Consider the following 21,117-nt stretch of genomic DNA (forward strand, 5'->3'; position numbering starts at 1 on the left):
TCAGGTGACCAAATACAAATGCACCTTTTGACCATTTCTGATTTGTGTGGGTTTCCCCAAGTAGCATGAAGCCCTGTTTTGTTAAGTTTTACACATAATATGCTATAATCCCTCTAGTGGGTCCTGGGTCTGCTTCTGGGCCTACTTCCAGTGAAACATGCCTTGAACAGCTGTAGGTGAAGCTGACAAGGGTGCATCCTTATAAGAAACCATTTCAATTTGCTTCTCTCCATCTTGAGTTACAGCTGCTCTACTCTGAGGACTTTCCAGACTGCAGAGATCTGTACCCTAATCACAGTGTGAAAGTCCAACAACCCTGTGGAAAAACCTAATTTTCACCACTTTATCATCTTATTCCTTTGGCATATCTTGTGATTATAAGTAAGGATGGAATAAAGTTTGACTCTTAAAACTGAGAACTTCGTACTAGGATTAAGCTCCTGCTTTACCACCACACACCAATTCAGAGATTCCAACACTACCGATGCTAAGATGATCAATTCCTCATGCTCCCTAACAGAGCTGCCACCTTTAGCCCTCAGTACTGGTCTTGGCTGAACTTTGATATCTTGTCCGTGAAAGCCACAAACATAAGTGGAGACAAGACACACTTTTAGCAACACCCACAGTGAATGACTCTGTACCACAAAGTTCAACTCTGATTTAATGTCAAAACTACAGACTTTTTTTTTTTTTGCGGTATTCAGGCACAAATTGGACTGACCAAAACAGCAACCTAACTATATACCTTATAATCCAGCAACACATCCCACAATGTATCCCATGGTATACAGTCACATACTCCCATGATCCCTCAAAGTTGTGTCAGAGAAAAGAGCTGGTCTGATGATCCATAACTAGGGAGGAAACTGCATTGATCCTCCTGCATTCTAGGGGCAACCATCAGGCAAATTTTCCTCTCCAAAAGCAAGTTAGCTGCCTTGCTTAAGGGCACTTCAGCCATGACTATTGTAGGATCAGGGGATTGAACTGCCAACCTTTTGATATTTCTTTGAATATCATTCTGTTTCTGAAGGTTCTTTGTAGTTGCAATGTCAGGAGAAATGGCTAATAAACATTTATTTTAATCCAGAAACCAATCATGTGCATCCTTCATGATTAGCCCCCTTGCAGTCATGAATCATGTGCATTGTGATGTATTAAATTGGGTTCTGGTTGTTGAATGTGGCTTATAGATGTGGATGCACTTACCCTACCATAACATCTGGCTAAAATGTGTCTCATAACACCTCTTTAAGTGGTTTGTGTGAATCTATTTTAAAAGCATCTTAGGTTATGTAACATATGAGAAGCTGACGACAAACACGTGTGTGAAGTAACATTGCCTGAAATGAGGGACTGTAGAGTATTGGAGACAGAAAGATTGTGAATAGCCATAACAAGAACAAGGAAACAGACAGAGAGGATAACAGAAGTGATTAGCAAGTTTAATATGAATAACAACCAACCATAGAAACAGAAACACACAGAAGAGAATTGACTAACGTAATAAACAAAAGACTAACAGGCTAATGGAAGGGGATGATCAAAAGGAGAAAACAAAAACTAAAAGAAATCAAGACACAAAAGGAAAAACTAACAGAAGAGTAACAGCAAAACTTAAGACAAGCAAGCATGACATACAAAGGAAGGGGAATATGCTGAATCAGAATACTTATGTAGACAAATTAAATTATACTAAAACAGAAAATACAGGTAACAGGAAACAGAACTAAAGGGAAGACTAGAGAGTTACAGACAGACATATGACGCTAAAGCAAAAACACGACAATACTTGCGTATGCTGACAGGGATAGTGTAACCCAGCAAGAAGCGAAGAGAAAAGAGCATGACAGCCAAAGGAATATCCGGCAGATATGGAGGCATGGCTGCGGCTGGCAGTGGGTATGGCAGGTCCAGAGGCATTGCTGCAGTAGGTGAGTCTGAGAGGTCCGGAAGCAGGGCTGCAGCTGGTGGTGGATCTGGCAGGACTGGAGGCACAGCGGTGGGATCTGGAGGCTGGCCCATGAGTTTCATCCTGGGGTCTGGAGGCACAGGAACCGGAACTGGTTGAATGGTGTCCACAATGCCGGGAACAGGAACTGGCATTGTGGCATCTTCCGTGATGGGAACAGAAACTGGGAGGCTGGAGTTTTCCAGGCCGGGAAGAGAAATTGGCTGTAGGTCCAGAGGTGCAGCTGCTGCTGGAGTAGGCATGGATATGCTGGTGGACATGGAGACAGCCACTGGGATAGGATTGCTACAGGGTAAGAACACTGTGGCTGACTGAGAGGCCAACTGGGTGGCCTTAAGAGCCACAGTCTTGCCCCTAGCTGCGGCCTCAGGAATGGGCTGTATGGTGCCCTCAATGCCGGTAACCAGAATAGACTCACCGCTGGGTGGGGCATCTTCCATGCCAGGGGCCGGAGCAATCTCTAGTGGCATGGTGGCCTCAGGCAGCTGATCTAGTGGTATAGTGGCATCTGCAACATGATGCACAGAGAAAGTTGCCTTGGCTATGTAATGCTGACAACCTGCCAACATGAGACATGAGGCATTCACATCCTTGGGCCTTTCCTGCCCTATGAGCCATGTACTCCTGATGCTGCCATTGTGACTTGTAGAGTATGAGCTCATACTCGGAGTCTCAACCTCTTGGACCTGCCTTGCCTCGAGAGCTCATTGTCCTCATAGTGCCAAGTGAGATGATCTGTCTGGTGTGTTCTTGCTGAGAGGATTCTTCTTCACAGCAAAGTGACCACTTACCAGAGAAATGAGTACTTGCTAGGTACTACCTAGGTATTCTAAGTTGACTGGTCATTCTATAAGATATGAGAAGCTGAGGACAAACATATTCATTAAGTAAAATCACCTCAGATGAGGGAGTGTAGAGTATTGGAGGTGAAAAGATCTAGAAAATCCAAAACAAGAGCAAGGAAACAAACATACAGGATAAAACAAGTGATTAGTGAATTTAATATAAACAACAAACAACCAGAGGAACAAAACACACAGAATATAATTGACTAACATAATAAACAAAAGTCTAACAGGCTAATGGGAAGGAGATGATCATCAACAGGAGAAAACAAAAACTAAAGGAAACCAAAATGAAAAACTAACAGAAGAATAACAGCAAAGCATACATTTAAACAAACAAGCATGACACAAAAGAAGGGGAATATGCTGAATCAGAATACTTGTGTAGACAAATGACAAACTATCTTAAAACAGAAAACACAGGTAACAGGAAACAGAACTAAAGGGAAGGCTAGAGAGTTACAGGGAGACATATGAAGCCAAAGGAGAAACAGGGCAATACTTGTGTGTAATGACAGGGGTAGTATAACTAGTAAAAAGCAGGTAGTAAAAAGCAAAGAGAAGAGAGCACGACAGACAAAAAGAATGACCAGCAAACAAGAGATGAGGGTACAAAGCTTAAATAGGATAACTCATGAAAGACAAAGAAGGAACAGCTTGAGATAATAAGAGGAGGAGACAGGGAACCATAGAAACAGAAAAGAACAGGAAAATATGAAAGTGGTCAGGTAGCCAGGGAAACAGGGATTGCTCTGTTACGTGAGCATGACAGGGGCATTTACACCTGTATTTTTACATGGATAATATCTATCTCTCTATTACAACATGGATACAAAAATGGAAATCACAGAACCTAGGAAGGGCCATACAAACACAATCACCAACAACTAAGGTAGGAAAATAAGGGTTATACATACATATGATGATTAGTTGAAAATGAGACTGGAGAGCTGGACACAAGGACGGACAGAGATACACAAACCATCAGACAAAGTAGGGATAAAACTAAACCATGAATGAAAACAAAAGCACATTAATGCCTTGGAAACTGCAATGCCCATGGGAGCAGACAATGACAGAACCTGATATCTGTTATACTAAACTTACTCCATATTAACAACCTGAAGATCACTCTTGCGTGTGAGTTTCAAATCATTTATAACATTATATTAGAATACAAGAATAAGATCAGTAAGGATCGGATAAGAGAGAAACAGGTATGGTGAGGAGGAAACAGAGGTTAGGGCAGGGCTTACTTTGAGGAGAGAAAACAGAAGGACAAAAAAAAGGTTGTGACTGATAGTGAGAACAGCTTCACACAAGGTAAAAACAGTGGTGGATAATATTTTGACAAAGAAGTACAGCTGGCTATGATGGAACATATTCTAAAATATCCCGATAAAAGCAAGCATTGTGGAAAGAGAGCATAAGAAGATGAAATTTACTTCTTTACTACAGAGGATGAAATGTAAGTTTACTTCTGACACTAGTAATATAATATTCTTATTTTACTATATGCACTATAATTAATTGAAATTCATATAGGATAACTCAAGGTCCTGATTTGCAGAAGTTGTTAGTTACAGTCTAAAGAATTACACATTCACTAATGGCATAACACAGGCTTACAAACGAAAGAATATACTATAGTGTACTCTATTCAAGGAGTTAAAATGTTTAATTCTTTGAATGGCTTTTAAATATGTTAGAATCCTGGTGTCTTAAGGATCCAATTATTAATATAGTTTTGCTTTTGTTGGTATTTCATTTATGTGATGAACAGTACTCTCTCTGTGTGTGTATATGTGTGGGTGTGTATTCATGAGCATTCTCATTCTAACATGTCACCATGTCTATGCTTGAGGCAGCAATGCAGATAAACAGGTTGTGTAAGAGACAGAGATGAAGGTAGACCAAAACAAATGTGCTTTAAAATGTACATTTCAGAATGACTAAGCTGTGTAGAAAGGTGTGATGGTATAGCAAGTGCTGGAGAAATAAGTGGAATGCCTGTTGGTTTGCACAATACAAAACATTTAAAATGTTGCAATGCCACATACCATGAGATATGTAATAATGTTACATGTTGTATGTAATATGAAATTACTCTATGTAATGTCAGTGGACAATGTTTCATTTAAACTTTGGAGGGAACACACTGCTCACATCACCCAACCAAATTTTTTATATTTTATGTTCAATAAAACCTAGATTATGCAATATATGTATATAAGGAATGCCATTTAACATTTCTCCTACCTTATTAATTGCATAACATTTGTGAGCATATGTTATCACTAGACCATAGGAGTATTTTGAGATTCATCACATTTCCTGATGAGCTGGTTTTTGTTTTGGGTCTTGTTCCCCTGGTTTACTGAGAGTTGCAGCATATGCTACTGCTGTTGCCCAGGAGATGGGGGAGGGTGCGGGGTGAGGCAGATGAGAGGAACTGTAACACTTTCACCCCATTGACTTGAATAGGCCTGCTATATATATATATATATATATATATATATATATATATATATATATGCAAGCATATTGTAATTACCTTTGGGTCACCAAACCACACAACTGAATGAAAATAAGAAATGTTCTGTAAGGGATTCATATTCCAGAAACATTGCATATATAACATGGCAGTTGTACAAAATGATCTGATTCAGTTCATACTGTATTTTTATATAATAAACACTCAAAATGTTTTACAATATACAGGTAGTAGTAGTAGTAATAATAATAATAATAATAATAATAATAAGAAGAAGAAGAAGAAGAAGAAGAAGAAGAAGAAGAAGACAAAGAATATATTTAAAAAATGAAAAAGTAAATTAAAACAATCATAATACATTTTGAAAAATGTAAAACTACAATATTATTTAACGGATAAAATATCAACATCCAATGAGTCACAGAAACTGATAAAGCAGAATATATATAAAATGCTGTACCATATTGTGACAGCATATTACAGGAAGCAGCCTCTCTGACTTTCTTATGCTTAACTTTGGAGCATGTCATAGATTAAAAGGCCTGAGAGCATGTCTTAGCATATTTTGACAAAATAATCAGCAATATAATTGATGGTAGTCAAAAAGTTTTTAAAAGCAGTAAAATAATTTTAAACATAATCTTAGAAAATAGAACTGAATTTAGCATACAGTGCTATTTTCTGAACTTTTCTTTTTCTTTTAGTCAGGATTCAAGCAGTAGTAGAAGAGACTTTGTCATCTGTCAGTTGTGTCAATTGTGTCATTTGTGTAACTGGGGAAGCTGACACCAGGCTCACAAAGTGGAAGTATATATAAATAGAAAAGGACCAAGAATTGCTCCTTGTAAAACACTACATCTTCTGATATTTGAAGGTTATTTGAGAATGATTTGCATGTCCATCATGTTCTAGCTAAAAGTAGTACCAGGAAGCAGTTCAGAATAGGACCAGAGTTGCAACACAATTTTCAAGACAATGTAATAAAAAATGATGATCTTTCGTGTCAAATGTCCTGAGAGTATACTGAGTATCAAATGACCAATTATTTTTACTTAAATATATTTGCATATTTAAGAATGAGATATTTAGATCTGTCAAAGGTAATTATATATATGGTCAGATATATATATATATATATATATATATATATATATATATATATATATATATATATATATATATATATATATATATATATATATATATGTTAAGTAGATCATCTGAGCTGATCATCTTGTCATGAAGTCTACTCATCAATTAAAAAAAAAAAGAAAACATCTTATTTCTGACCAGACTGGAACAAGTAAACAGCACTATACTCTATGTAATTTATATTTATAGTAAGAATACTCCTGCCACAATTAGCGATTATAATAGATAGGAACTCTATTATAGTGTTCTGACAGAAACAGGCATTTTATTTAAATTTGAACTTACTTGGAATGTGTATTTTCTGACATACTAGTTGTACAGCCCTACCTACAGGGCTGTGGTTTTCTAAGAGAGGACAAGATTCATTGGCCAGTTGTGTCCAAATATTAGACATGCACATGTGGGCATTTGCACTGCATGAGAAATTTATGCTTGTAGTATATAACCTACATGTAAATTGATATATTTTCACATAAATATTGAGTCCTGCAAAAAAAAAAACAAAAAAAAAACAAAAACAAAAAAAAAACAAAACAAAATGATTACAGTAAACAGTAAAAGCAGTATTATACAAGAATTGTAAATCCTCTGAAGACTTAAGAACCAAATCTAAAATGACCTGAACCTTGAGCCTCAAGTGAGGAAATTGGATGCTGTATAAAATCAAACTTAACACTATTGTTCATTAGGTTAAAAAAGTTGGGAATTTTCAATGATAAATTTACTTACATTTGCATTTTAATTTTAATAACAGTGTTATTTTAAATCCATTACAAACCAAGAAAGATATTGTGGTCCAAACATTAAACTTTGCAAACAAGTGTTGAAGTTCACTGAAAATAAAATTAGTTATGATTTGTAGCAGTAATTTCCAGTCTGTCTGACAGATGCAAGTCAGTGGTCCTTTTACAAAATCAGGCACCAGGTCCAAATAGCAGTGTGTTAGATTAATGACTGCTATACACGGTCTCTCCAAACTTCTATATCTGGCTTTTTCTGAGAGGGGTCCCAAATTCCTGTCATGCTGCGTCCGGCCACTCATGATGAGTAGCTTGCTTAGTTCCCATGCCTAATTATAATTCAATGTTTGGCAGAAGTATCCAACCAATCTCATTATCAGATGGTGATACTGAGTTGCTTTCTTCTGACAGCATGTCCAATTCATCTAATGTAACAAGCCTCTGTGATTCAGGGGACAGGATATGTGGTAAGCAGCTGCTTCTCTTCTCTTATCATTGTCTACTTCCTGTTCCTTCTGTCCTTCCTATAAGGGGATTTGGTTTCAGTCCCTCCAATTCAGAAGAAATTTATCACCTCAGAAAAAGATCTGGCTAAAATCCATCGTAATATAATTGCCTGAACTGAAATTGAACTGATTGGCATTGATTCCAGTGCTCTTTAAGTCCTTTTGGAGTTTTAGCCTTCTGTGATGTTTTGTCAGAAATCTCCAAATTCTTTCTAATGTAAGAGAAGTGATCAAAGCTCACATACCACACAAGTTAATGTTTAATACATCCTGTGATTTACTGTATGTAAGACTAGTAGCATAGAAATAGAAACTAGCATAAAATATCACCTGACAAGGGATTTACTATGACATCTTGCTGGAATGTCACTGCCATTTTGCTTGACAGATAGTTTCAGATTGAGTGATCAAGGCTTGGCCCAGTGTAATGAAGCTGAAAATGTATTTTTGATGTAGTTTATGTGATATGTTTGGTTTAAAGTATTAAAGTGAAATCAAAATTCCTATCTACCACGTTTTCCATCCTCTCTGTCAGTGGTACGAGAGTACGAAAAAGAAATCATTGTGGTTCCAGTACTACTGCTAGTGGCTTTCCTGAGTACCCTGCTTGCTCTGTGTCTATTGAGACTGAGGTCTAAGAAAGATTTTCAGACTGTAACAACACAGAAACATCAAACACACAACCACCATGCACCCAGACATCACCATCGCAACAGACAGCACCTGCAAGGCATTGAAGGTAAGATTGCTGTTCTTCTATTAGGAATTTCTCTTAGCTGTTTTATTTGTTTTCTTAGATGTTGTCACTAGTCCTACACATACAAAATGAGAACTAGAAGTGTAATAATAATAAATATAGTCACAAGCGGCAATCCTCAGGGTCCAAGCACTGTCTAGTAAGTTGTGCAAATCTTATTGTAGTATACAAAAAATTCCAGTAACTGTTATATATAATCAGATTTAACCCTTGGTGGTCAAGGGGTGCACCAGTGCATTTTTTATGTTTTGTGATGTTTTCATCTTTTCAATAAGAAATATTTTTCAAACATTTCTTGAATCTGTGGAATCTGCCCTTTCAATTTTGTCAATAGTTGGAATAAATAGCCTATAGGTTAATATAGAGGTTAGATAAGAGGTTAGATAAATTGCCCCTCCCAACTCTAAGGGCAATTTCTTTTTTTATTGTTTTTGCATATGTTATTAAATTCACTTTAAAGGTTCTTACTTATAGCATGATACCTATATGTTTCATATCAAAATGTTCAGACCAATTTCAGCTTTCTTCCTACTGAGGTACCATTTGACCTAGAGCACAGCATAAAGAAATAATATGGCCATAAACCTGAAAATATGAGGTTCAATTTTAAAAATGTATCATATTTCATCTGAAAACATACCTTTACTCATGTGAACCACCTGATTTAGTGTTTGAAATAAGTTTACCAAAGGGTTTGGGTCGTAAAAGGAGTCAAATATATAAATTTAATAAAGTAACGAATAAAGTAATAAAGTGTGTGTGATATATATATATATATATATATATATATATATATATATATATATATGCTATACTAGCTTACTTTCACACAAAACACTTTAACAAAGGACACTTTTACTAATGGACTGGTCAGATTTGTCAAAAAAAAGTCATGACAAGTGTATTAGAAATCAATTTTATGAATTTTGCACAGAAGCAGCAATATTTGAGACCATGGCACACCCAAGCATAATTGACTTGCAGATGTAAGTGGTATTGTGTTCTAGATCGGTGATATAAGATGGTGCCAGACCATTAAAGTTCAAAAAACAAATAAGACCTTGCAATGAATCCAGAAATGTAGATTTTAGAGCTAAAATTTTTGCAATTAAGCTTTGGCTAAATCTAAAATGATGGGGCCTCATCCCAGTCCTTTAAAATTAGTTGGTCCTCATGTTTTCAGTAGCTTTGTCTTCAATAAGCATAGAGATGAGAGACAGTTCGACACATTTAATTAATTTTACCTCCATGAAATAAAGCCTTATTTTCTGTTGTGTACTTTATGTATTATTCTGTTTCATACTTGATACATAACAGCTCCTACAGAGCTAAACCCCTTGGAGTATGAGGCTGTTCCTATGACAGCCAAAGCTGTAACAACACACAGTCAACAAGCACACAATCACCACCATACACTCAGACAGCACCGCAGCAGCAGACAGCACTTGCAGGGTATTGATGGTAAGATTGTGGTGGTGGTGGTTGTTTACCTCCTTTAAAGCCTTATTTTTTGTTTGGTACTTTATTATTCTATTTATGCAGTTGCATTTAACATTAGGTTTATATACAGTATAATAATTTAGAAAATAGAAAATACAGGTTTTTCTAAATATAATAAATGTATATATTTATTTAGTATACATTTTATACATACATTAGTACACATCTAAGACTATTGCAACTTCTTCAATTGCTTCTGTTTTGCTTTTCTCTTTTCCACATGATTACTAACAGCCCCTCCAGAGCTCAACCCATTGGAGTCTGAGGCTGTACCTATAACAGCTCAAACACAGAATGACAGGCCCTGGCCACAGATGTCTACTGAGATGTCTACTGAGATACAACATGGCTCCTTTCAGCAAATCACCCCACTGACCCTCTCCTTCACAGTGCACCCCAATAAGAGTGTAACTCTCTACCATGCCATTAAGGACCAGAGGGCAGTCATCTTACGAGTGCTCAAAGGTACAAACATGGTTAGATAAGAGACAACTGAAATAAGTTTGATAAGAGTTCTAATCCCTGAATAGCAATATAAAACATACCTAAAGTCCTTTAAAAAAAACCTCATCCTGTTTTGTAAATCAGGTAGGAAAAGAATATTTGTGTCAAGTAAAGCCTACTACATAGAGAAAACATCAGTAAATAACCTTGGATGAGAGTAAATATATCATTCACCCTTAATAGTTTAATGGTATTTTTGTGGTGTACCAGTTTTGAGCTAAAACAGTTAGGTTCACTGAGAAGAGTTCTGGCCAAAGGGAGTTTGTCTGATGGACAAGTCGGGCTAGAAAATGCAACTTTTTCCATTGCAACTTTTGGTTACACAGTAATTATAAAAACAACACATTTGTGAACATTTATTACAGAATGTCTATAAAGTTGAACTCTAAAGAAAGACTTCCTACAGAGCTGGTGTATGTGACAAAAATTCTAAATGTATCAATAAAATAGTAGTTCCTGGTCAAAGTGCAACAGCAAAGATTTTCCTTGAAAATGAATGAATAATTACAAATATGTTATTCACTTTTTTTTTTTTAAACCTTACACACACTTTACACATAGTCATCCTTATTTCTAATATTTTTCTCTGCCAAAGCTACAGCCAATACCAAAGAGCACCAGGCCTTCTTGGGCTTTGCCCACTTCTTGTCTGACCTGGGGCCCCACCCATGCTTGCCCCTTCTGCTTGGGCCTGTAACAGTGGGGCCACCATTGATTATGGTGATGGAGGAACTAGTCAACAGAGACCTGCTAGGGTTCTTATGGAGATACAGACAGGTGTAGTATGCTACGTGTGTCTGTGTGTGTGTGTGTGTGTGTGTGTGTGTGTGTGTGTGTGTGTGTGTGTGTGTGTGTGTGTGTGTGTGTGTGTGTGTGTGTGTGTGTGTGTGTGTATGTATGCATGTATGTATGTGTGTATATATATATATATAGTTTCCAGTGAAACAAAACATTTCAGACAGAGGTCCTTCAAAATGAAGCACTTGCTGATGACAAATCGCATTCCAAAATGTACACTGCTGTTATTATCTTTGTCCAATCACTGTTTGCATTCAATTATTTGCATTTACTCTATCTACCCCACAGGAACATGCACACAGGACAGCTACATGCAACATAACAGAGAAACAAATTTTCATTATGGGAGGACATATCGCCTCAGCTTTGGTAAGTGCTTATTCACATCTGGTAATGTTTACTTTATTTAACAGTGATACTTTAATGTAGGCATGTTTTAAGAACACTGTTATATGATACAAACATACTACTTGAATAGTAGCATCTTAAGATGTACAAAAGTGTGATAAAGATCAAAGCATTTTTAAGAGATATCGTTGGCCATTCTTAATAAAACGCACTGCAAATGACAGGTAGTTTTATCTTGCATGGATTTAAGTGTAGTAAAAAATTTGTTTAAATATTACCAAAGCTAAAGTTTTGCCATTGATAAATGTTTAAAAGTATATATTGTGTTATAAAAAAATGACTTTGGGTGAAGTACTTCATTAATTAATTCCCACAAAATCACCTACCATTCCAGAGCACCAGAGTGAAATTTAGCATAGACCTTTAAACTCTCATTTGGCTATATGATATTTCCAGGCAAATACTTTGACAGATGATGGTTCCTTACTGTTCTTTATTTTAAGTGCTAAGTTGTTGCTCAGAAAATCAGCATTTTGCATTAGCATTCTTCATCTTATGCAACTAAAATTCCTCTTTTAATGGCAATAATCTATAGTGCGTAGTTCAGTTACCTTCTTCAAATGTGTCCCCTGTCACCATAGCTAAAAAAATATTGGGCTCCCAGTCTGATGGACAACTTTATAGGTAATCAACCAGCTTTGCAAAATAATGGCCATCAAGAGGTTATTGATCTAGTGACTACCAAGTCTTTTTTCCTTTTCTGGATCATTTTTGCTCATGGCTCCTCAGTTGACAATTCATCTAATCAGAGCCTATTGTTTACATTGCTTTTTTTTTATTATAGTAAGATAACAGTTTTCCGGCCTATGATGTCAAAGCCTCTTTCTATCACAATATCACATTATGGCCGTATTACAGTTTTACAACATACTTATCTGGAAACAGGAGTTTCTGCACAGCAAGAACTGTACCCATGGAAATGTTCGGGCACGGAGTGTCCTAGTTGGTCAAGACCTGTCTGTGAAGCTATGGGGATTCGGCCCAGCATTCCACAGGAGGATGGAGGCAGGTTCTTCAGCAGAAATCGAAGTAATGGAGATGAGGAAGTGGCAAGCTCCAGAGGTGTTAGCTCATCGCCCTGTTAGTCACAGCAGTGATATGTGAGTGGAGCTAGAGTAATCTTGTTTATTGACTTTAGGTTTTGGGTATATGGCCATATTAATCTTTTTTCTCTCACATGCAGATGGTCATTTGGCATCTTGCTATACGAAATGGTGACATTTGGTGAGTTTATTTCAAATAGTCATTTCAGATTTTGAACCTCCATGTATGAATCTCAACTTTCATTTTGTTTAATACAAAGTTAAATTTTCAAATCTCCTATAAGAATTTGGGGTTCTTAACATGAGTTACTAATTTTCTTTCATTCACAGGTGAACCACCCTTCCCCAAAATCATGGCTTGTGAACTCCTGCAACACTTACAGAGGGGAAAATCCCTACAGAGACCAGCAAACTGCTCAATCTCACTGTACGTAAAAGATAGACACACAAACACACAATTCTAGAAACAGAATTCAAACTAGAATTTCTTATATTGCTGTAATATCTATAAACGCTTAGATACTCCAACATGAAGGCCTGTTGTCAGTGGAGACCACAGGACCGACCTACTCTGACTGATCTGATTTCAAAACTCAAGCAAGGGGGGAGGAGAGCCAATGACAGGGTAATGCTACGAGTGCCTGAGCCAATAGACATGGAAAAGTACATGCGGGAAGCGGGCTATGGAGAGCGTTACAACTATGCTTTTCTCTAATATATATATATATATATATATATATATATATATATATATATATATATATATATATATATATATTGATTAACATTGATTAAGCAGTATTCAGTACATGAGAATGATCTATCATATTTTTGTATTCTAAATCTAGCACCACCTAAACGTCATAAGTAAAATACAAATTGGGTAAGATGAGCGGATCTGATCTAGCCCCAGTGCTATACTGCAACTTGATGTGGCATTGAACTTGATGTAAACATTCCACTGTGTTAAAAAATACATCAATTTTTTTGTAAAACAAAAAAATATATATATTTTTGATTGTTAGAAAAAAAATCACTATTGCTCAAACTCACTGTACGTAAAAGATAGACACACAAACACACAATTCCAGAAACAATTCAAACTAGAATTTCTTATATTGCTGTGAATGAGTTTGACTTAGAATAAAAGCCTATTGAAATATATATATATATATATATATATATATATATATATATATATATATATATATATATATTTCAATAGGCTTTTATTCTAACAGTCATGTCAGTTATAAGTAAATAAATAGTTGACTGATAAAGAACATTAAAACAATAGTTCTGATTGGACAGGAAACATTCTATGAGTATAGCATCACTGGAACTTTTAACTATACATGTATGCCTCCACTTTACAGATTTGTTCTATTAACCATTATTACATTAACAATCTATATATCTTAAATTATAACAAACTTTGCGCTGCAAAGATGAACATATTTCCACAAATAATATTTGAGTTAAATTCTGAATTCGCTTTTGAATTCTGAACAACTAAAGGGCACTTGTAGAATTTTTGTACAAAGCCAAACCACATGCTGCTATATTGATTACCAGCATGGATACTATTCAATCATAAGCATGAACTAGAGTGTGATATTGCTTAATTTACCTAATGCTTGCAATAATAAATAAAACTCCAATATAAATGATTTTATCAGACACAATACAGTCAGGGGCATCACAACTATGGGGGATGGAGTTTTGCTGTAATACAAGATTCTAGCTACCAAGTGAAAGTGTGAATAACTCCATGTTTTGCACCATCTCATGCACCACTGAATTTTCTACTATAGAACTGTACCTATAGAACTGTAATCATAACATGTGGCATTAGCTGTTGAATTTCAGTTGCTGTGCATAAACATACCTGTTCAATGAGTCCCTTAAATCTACCTGAATACATAATTTACCAGTTTCTACTGACAGGTTTGAGGACTTGTTGCAGCATAAACTGTGATATTTGCTTTAAGATGAATATCTTGTTCATCTGTTTTGTTTCCAAAGAAAAAAGTTCATATTTGTGATATACCTGGTTTTTAAGAAAGACATGAAAATGGATTCAGTGGTGGAACAGATGCTAGTGTGGCACTTATAATGCACACAGTGCAGCCTGAATATGGAGGCGATTCACAGCCCAACATCCCCCTCCCTTAAGTTGTTCATCTTAACAAAGAGTGGCTACAATGTTAATGATTCAGCCTTAACAACTGGAATGATTCTTACCTTGGAAAGCAATCATATTTGCAGACAGTCTGCCAAAAGAAATGCAAATGACATGTTCTTTTGTATATTTATATTATCAACCTAAAACCTTAATGAAGTCTTCACTGTTTCTAAAGTGTTTCTATGCTTTAAAAGTGTTTCTATACTTTTCTACACTACAAAGTGTTTCTATACCATTTGAGAGAAAAATAAGTGAATCACCCCTGTCTTACTTAATCTGCAGAAAAATCAGTTAGTGGTGTCAATTCCACTAAAAAGATGAAACATAATTCTGATGCATGATCTGGATTACAGCTATCAGACATGTATGTGACCTCTTCAAAGGCTATGTTCACATTACAAGTCTCATTGTTCGAGACTTGACAGATTTTTTTCCGCAATCTTGACAGTTCATATTCAGAATTGCAAGTGACCTGTATCTGTGAGCAAATACTAAATAAATAAATAATAAATATTATTAGTACCAGTAGTATTTCCTATTTTTTCAAGGGGAAACTACTCACCTCTCTCTCCTAGACCCCCTCCCCCTCCACACACACTTTTATAAAGTTTCATTTACCATATAGTGTTTTGTTGTTGTCTGTTAAAGTGAGAGTGTCAATGCTAACAACGCAGACTGTCATAGAAATGCACACATAAAAAAAGGAAAACAGGTGTGTTAAAATCAAATGTCTGGTACATTGTTAAGAGGCAAGTGTAAATAAAGGCACAGGTTAGTTTTATGTATCATGAGTGACAGTATATTTATAACATGTGTCAGGACATGTCTGTCCATAGAAACTTTCATACATATCTGTATGATAGTAAGTGTGCTTCCTGGGAATTGACCCTATCATTTTTGGTACTACCACCATGCTCTACCAGGTGAGTTACTGGAAATCTGTAGTTGGCATCTTATTTTACAGCATTTAGCTGACACCTTTTATCCAAAGACTTGCAATTATGACTGAGTACAATACGAGTAATTGAGGGTTAAGGGCCTTGCTCAGGGGCCTAACAGTGGCAATATAGCAGCAGTGGGGCTTGAACCAGCAACCTTCCAATTACAAGTCAAGTGCCTTAACCACTAAGATAACACTGCCCCGGCTTAAGTTTCATGTTGTCCCTATGGGAATACTGACCTCTAGTAGTACAAGCAAGGAGATGCAGCCATGGTCCAATGGCTGTAATAATAATTTACCACTTTTCTAGTGCAGTCTTAGTATTGTGATGAGGCTTGATTCTTGTATTTGATTCCTGTCAGGAAACATTTTAACTGTTGTGCTACACCCTAAGATCCATGAGCTTAGAAATAAAGGGAAAATTTGAAATTGGCTTATAGTATGACACTGTACAAGTATCAGTTAGTTTTCTTAATCAACAGTTTGATCAGCCAATTTGAGACCTTTAGGAACAGACCCAAAACAGAGGAATGAATTTACTTTGGGACATAGGCGTACAGAGGGAACAAGAGGTGAGGATAAATGAAAAGAGTCTTTACTCTCCATGTCTTATGAGAATAAAAAAGAACAAGCTGCAAGACAGTGGCAAAAAATAAAAGAGAAACAATTCAGAATACAGCCTTGCACTGATGAAGATCCGAAGGTGGCTTGGTAGTTTGATAATGTGCGTCGGTGACGTAAGGAACCTGTGGGCTTAAAGTAGTGACACAGAAAGCAAGGAATAGGTGAGGAACTTTAATACACTGGTGATTGGGACCAGGGAAGGTGCAGTGAGTAGGTATATAAAAGAGTGGGCATGTCCTTCCTGCTGAATGGCTGGCCTACACTGATAGAACCCACCCTTGACAATCCCACCAGCCACCCGGAGTGTGGTCTCCCAGGCCAACAAGGAGCAGGCCTCTCTGGATGTTCTCCGTGAAATGAGGCAACAAGGTAGGGATCCAGGTTCTGGTAAGATGTTATATTTATATATTTCTGAGTCCCTAATTGTCTATTCTATGGCTCCATAACCTTATATGGAGACAATCAATGGCATATAATAAGTTTGGCTCCAACTGCAATCACAAAGTGGCTAATTTAAACCAAACAAACATTGTTAGAATAAATCTGTAATGCATACATTTGCATTTTCCCCCCCAAAGTCTGACTGTGCAAAGATGCATTTATTTATTTACACATTTACATGATGTTCTTTCTAGTGTTTTCCACTGTAGTGTAACAAGAGTGGCTCACAGAGATGAGGCACCAATAACACTCAGTGTGCAGGTATGAATTTTTAATAAAAATAGGAGCACAATAAGGGGCTAGGCAATGGGCAAAGTCCTGGGAGCAAAAACAAAATTAGACACCAGAAAAGCTACAGAGAAAAACCGGTAATGTCAAAAACACAGGAACAGTCCCGAGGCATAAAGATGGCTGGCAATGAAAACGCCTTGATATGCAGACAAGAATAGTTAGCAATACATCACACTGAATGAAGTGACTAGTGGTTATAAGTAGGAAGGCCGATGAAGTGAGTAGTGACTGTAGCTATGGTAACCAGACTAATACTCTTTTGCTGACACCTACTTGACTCAGACCCCTTATGTAATTGTTATTTATAATATAATGTGGCTGTTTATTATTCATTGTCAGTTTTCATTTCAGCTAAATTTCTGTTTCTGCCCTGTCTTATGTTTTGTATTCTCTGCCTATTGTCTGCAGCTGGGCCATGTTCTTTTGTTAACCTGTGTTCCTGTTTTTGTTGGGAAGGGTTGCATTGTATTGTGAGTTCCTTAGTTTGAGATTTTCTGTCCAATTTAGTTGTTTTCCACTTAACATGTTTTGTCTACCAGTATTCTGACCCTCGACCATATTCACTGATTACTCTTAATAAAGATCATTATAACTTGCACTCATGTTCTGCTTTGTCTCACTCCATTAACACATGCACAGTTTTAATGGCAAATATTTTTGGAGTTCAGTTGTTGCCCATCAGCACATAATGCATTACAAAGTCAATCAGTACTATCACACATAAAATGACACAGGATACAAGCAAAGCACTAGAACTGTAGCAGGCATTTGAATATGTACACAAACATGCTGTTCTTTTATCATACATGTATCGATGTACACAATTTCACATAGCCAACATTGTTTTGAACAGTAATAAGACCAGACAGCACTTTTAGACAAAGCAAACAAAAACTGAACAAACTTTTTCAAGATGCATCATACCAGCTTTGGGCCTGAAGTGCTGATGAAATTGACAACCATTGTGAATGCACTGCCTGCTGTTTGTTTTTCCATATAGATTTAAAATGGACTTTGAGTGCCCATGTCAACCTGTTTTTATTGTCAGTGTCCAACCGAAGCCACTGAAATATGAGCGTGCACTTGTACACATTACACACCTCTTAGAAATGGGTACTCTAGCATTAATGTGGATCAACATCACAGACTGACACGGGCAAATTCCTTGCAAGGATCAGAAGATCAAAGCATTGAGGAGATTACAGAATTAAGACATTACTATGAGCAAAGGGTAAGTTATCAACCTTTCTATATCAAGACTAAAGTAATCCACCTGAGGTTACCTGAATATCTGTTAACCATTTGAAAGTTTTACACTGAATACCAATTACAGAGTTTTAGCATACAAACAGAAACAGTCATCTTCAGTAATAGCATGAAATATCAAAAACTGTAAATATTGTTTTCTTAGGTTAGACCTGGGCTGTCTTCTTGCTGTGCCTATTATATGGACATCTTGCTCAAGTGTGTGTTTGGCATGGAAGCCATATTACCAGTTTCCCCTCTGAGAACTTTTTATATGAGGAGACTGGCAATTTGGAAGAAAAACCTGCATAAACAGGCAAAAGAAGACTTGATTGCCATGTTAGTAATGTTTGAACATTAAAGAAACAAAAGAAGGAAATTGAAAGGAAATTTAGGGGAGGGGAAAAAAAAGGCTTAAAATAGCTTACCCTTTGTGGCATCACCAGTTCATACAAGCCTCACACGCTACTTTAGTTCTGTTGACACTCAGATTGGACCATTAACAAATATCCACTTCAGAACTAGACATTGATGGAGCATTAACACAAAATGGAAATCCTTTTGATTTGGTCCACAATCACAAGAAACGGATAAAAACAGCATCCTACCCAAGTACTGCAAAAAAGGTAAATCACCAGACATTACATTTTAGTCCAAAACTAGGTCAAAGAAACCTGCAATAACAGTTTGAAAGTTACTATTGACTGCATATTTATGACGGTGTTAACAGGCTCAAGGAGTTATTTAACAAGACAATTTGACCCTTACCCAGATAACTCTGCTTCTTAAAACAGCCGATTCAGCCTTGATGCTGACAAATGTTGCAAATGTTTGCCAGAGGCATTTAAAGTTTAGTCATTAACTTTCTATGCAAACTAAAAGCTAAATATTAGAGCAATGACTTGTCAGATGAGGGCTTTCAAGCCACAAACATCATGAGCTGACCTGGGAAAATGAAAGAGGGATGGTCACGCATATAAAAACCTAAGCTTTTCACATTGTGAAGTATGGTGGTAGATGTCTGATATTATACGCAACATTCAGCAGAACAATGATACAAAGCATTCATTGAGATCTACAATATATTTACTCAGATCATATAATCAAGCTTTTTCAGTTGCCGCAAACCCTACAGAATACCTGTTAGGTGACTTCCTGAGAGGAAACCATGTTGGAGGACCATGGATTCTGGAGCTTCTGGTTCTGATTTCCTAAAATGCTAAGGATTTAAAAATATTTGGTAAACTACATCTGATTCAAGGATCAGGATGGGCAGCGTCTCTCATGCTGGGAACAGGACCAGGATCAGGACGTGCGGTGTCTCACGCCGGAAACAGGGTCATACTGGGTGGCTTGCGGGATTGCCAAAGACACTGGTGGGCTGACCCTGGAGGAACACACAGATACAGAACCCTCTAGGCAGTTCTCAGAGCGCACATGGGCTATGGGGAGCTCACATTTGCGCTTGAGCACCAACCGAGTGCCTAGAAACGGGTTATCTGCGCATTCACTCCACCTACTCACGTCTTGCGCTGCTTGCCGCTCCCCGCTGCAGCATTAGTCAAGACAGGTAGACTCTTGGCGCTTACCTGGGATCTCGTCGTTATCAAGATTTATGGAATTCTGCTTCTTCCAGGAATGATGAGATGCCCATGTACCCGCAGCGCCAGGCGTTTTGCTGTCTCTGGTTTGGTGAAGCAGAGACGTAACAAAATCGAACTGTGTGGAAACAGCCAGTTTTGTCCCAGCGAAACCACCTCCTAGAGTCTCGCACTCTCGCTGAGTCCTGGTTTGGCTGTTTATTCTGTAACAATGAGCGATAAGGAGGTGGACACGTGCCGAAAAGAACGAGATTTAATAGGGGCAAATCCAAAATCAGAGTTGTTAAAGCAGTTCAGGGTCATAGAGCCAACACGGAGATACTTGAGTAAACAAAATAAATATACACGTAGGCAAACAGGGAAGCTGGCTCTAACCAAGGTTAGGGAAAACTCAGGGCTAGGAAACACAGAGTACAAACCAACACAACCCTAAACTGAAAAAACACAAGACGGAAAACACGGAACACGGGAGGGACTAATTGTGACAACCTGGAAACAGGAATAAATTTCAAATTTTAGTTTATGTTAGCATTATGGTCCTTGAAGACCATAAAACAACCCCAGAGCTTCAAACACTCACCATCATATGTGGCATGTCTTAAGTGGCAGGCAGACAACTATTCCACACAAACTGAGAATGTGAAGAAGCCTTTTGATCTCTTTTTAATTTACTATTCAGTTAGAGATGTTTTCATGTCTCTCATCCTTTTTCTGTGTTCCAAATCTATTTGAGCCACTTTATTACAGACACTTAAAATGTATGTGCATCATAGGTGTACAATTTCAAACTGTAATCCATCTGTTGGCATGTACAGCTGGTGAGCCTCTCTATAGCCCAATACTTATTCCTGGCACTCAAATTCAAACTAGGTAAAGGCCAGGTAAAAAATCTGCAGGAACCAGCCACAAAGGAACAAGGGATGCATATCAGGGGTTATCTGATTCATCACTAATACATTTCCTACTCTAGGACTGTCACTGACCAGATGTTCATTTGAGTGATGGACCACACAACACAGTATTAACACAGACAATGTAGTGTCATGGTTGTTTGGTGTTGAGCTGGTA

At 37.2% G+C, this 21,117-nt stretch overlaps 2 protein-coding genes across 12 annotated transcripts; one reads left to right on the top strand and one right to left on the bottom strand.

Moving 5' to 3' along the window:
* Positions 1-1,645: 1,645 nt before the first annotated feature.
* Positions 1,646-20,528, bottom strand: LOC113572591 (formin-2-like). 9 transcript variants are annotated; one of them, XM_027002292.2, is made up of 4 exons: positions 3,928-4,014; positions 3,738-3,770; positions 2,873-2,911; positions 1,646-2,483 (listed from the first exon to the last, which is right to left on the bottom strand). In XM_027002292.2, the coding sequence occupies exon 4, from the start codon at positions 2,443-2,445 to the stop codon at positions 1,753-1,755; it is 693 nt and encodes a 230-aa protein (XP_026858093.2). In that variant the 5' UTR covers positions 2,446-2,483; positions 2,873-2,911; positions 3,738-3,770; positions 3,928-4,014; the 3' UTR covers positions 1,646-1,752. The 9 variants fall into 9 exon arrangements, with proteins under 9 accessions (XP_026858093.2, XP_026858094.2, XP_026858087.2 ...); XM_027002293.2 differs by lacking the exon at positions 2,873-2,911; XM_027002286.2 differs by having other exon boundaries at positions 1,646-3,476.
* Positions 4,142-13,452, top strand: styk1a (serine/threonine/tyrosine kinase 1a). 3 transcript variants are annotated; one of them, XM_035529272.1, is made up of 10 exons: positions 4,195-4,288; positions 7,618-7,673; positions 8,248-8,451; positions 10,204-10,434; positions 11,069-11,250; positions 11,560-11,640; positions 12,538-12,779; positions 12,863-12,903; positions 13,053-13,149; positions 13,242-13,452. In XM_035529272.1, the coding sequence occupies exons 2-10, from the start codon at positions 7,619-7,621 to the stop codon at positions 13,435-13,437; spliced, it is 1,329 nt and encodes a 442-aa protein (XP_035385165.1). In that variant the 5' UTR covers positions 4,195-4,288; position 7,618; the 3' UTR covers positions 13,438-13,452. The 3 variants fall into 3 exon arrangements, with proteins under 3 accessions (XP_035385166.1, XP_035385165.1, XP_035385167.1); XM_035529274.1 differs by having other exon boundaries at positions 12,565-12,779; XM_035529273.1 differs by lacking the exon at positions 7,618-7,673 and having other exon boundaries at positions 4,142-4,288.
* Positions 20,529-21,117: the final 589 nt, after the last annotated feature.

This window comes from Electrophorus electricus, chromosome 8 (assembly GCF_013358815.1).
Source record: "Electrophorus electricus isolate fEleEle1 chromosome 8, fEleEle1.pri, whole genome shotgun sequence".
NCBI lineage: Eukaryota > Metazoa > Chordata > Actinopteri > Gymnotiformes > Gymnotidae > Electrophorus > Electrophorus electricus.

Coding starts and splice junctions, on each gene's coding strand:
- LOC113572591 (XM_027002286.2), bottom strand. CDS start 2,637: ATGAGCTCATACTCTACAAGTCACAATGGCAGCATCAGGAGTACATGG.
- styk1a (XM_035529272.1), top strand. CDS start 7,619: ATGTCCAATTCATCTAATGTAACAAGCCTCTGTGATTCAGGGGACAGG. Junction 10,435..11,068: donor CATCTTACGAGTGCTCAAAG/GTACAAACATGG, acceptor TCTCTGCCAAAG/CTACAGCCAATACCAAAGAG. Junction 11,251..11,559: donor TCTTATGGAGATACAGACAG/GTGTAGTATGCT, acceptor TCTACCCCACAG/GAACATGCACACAGGACAGC.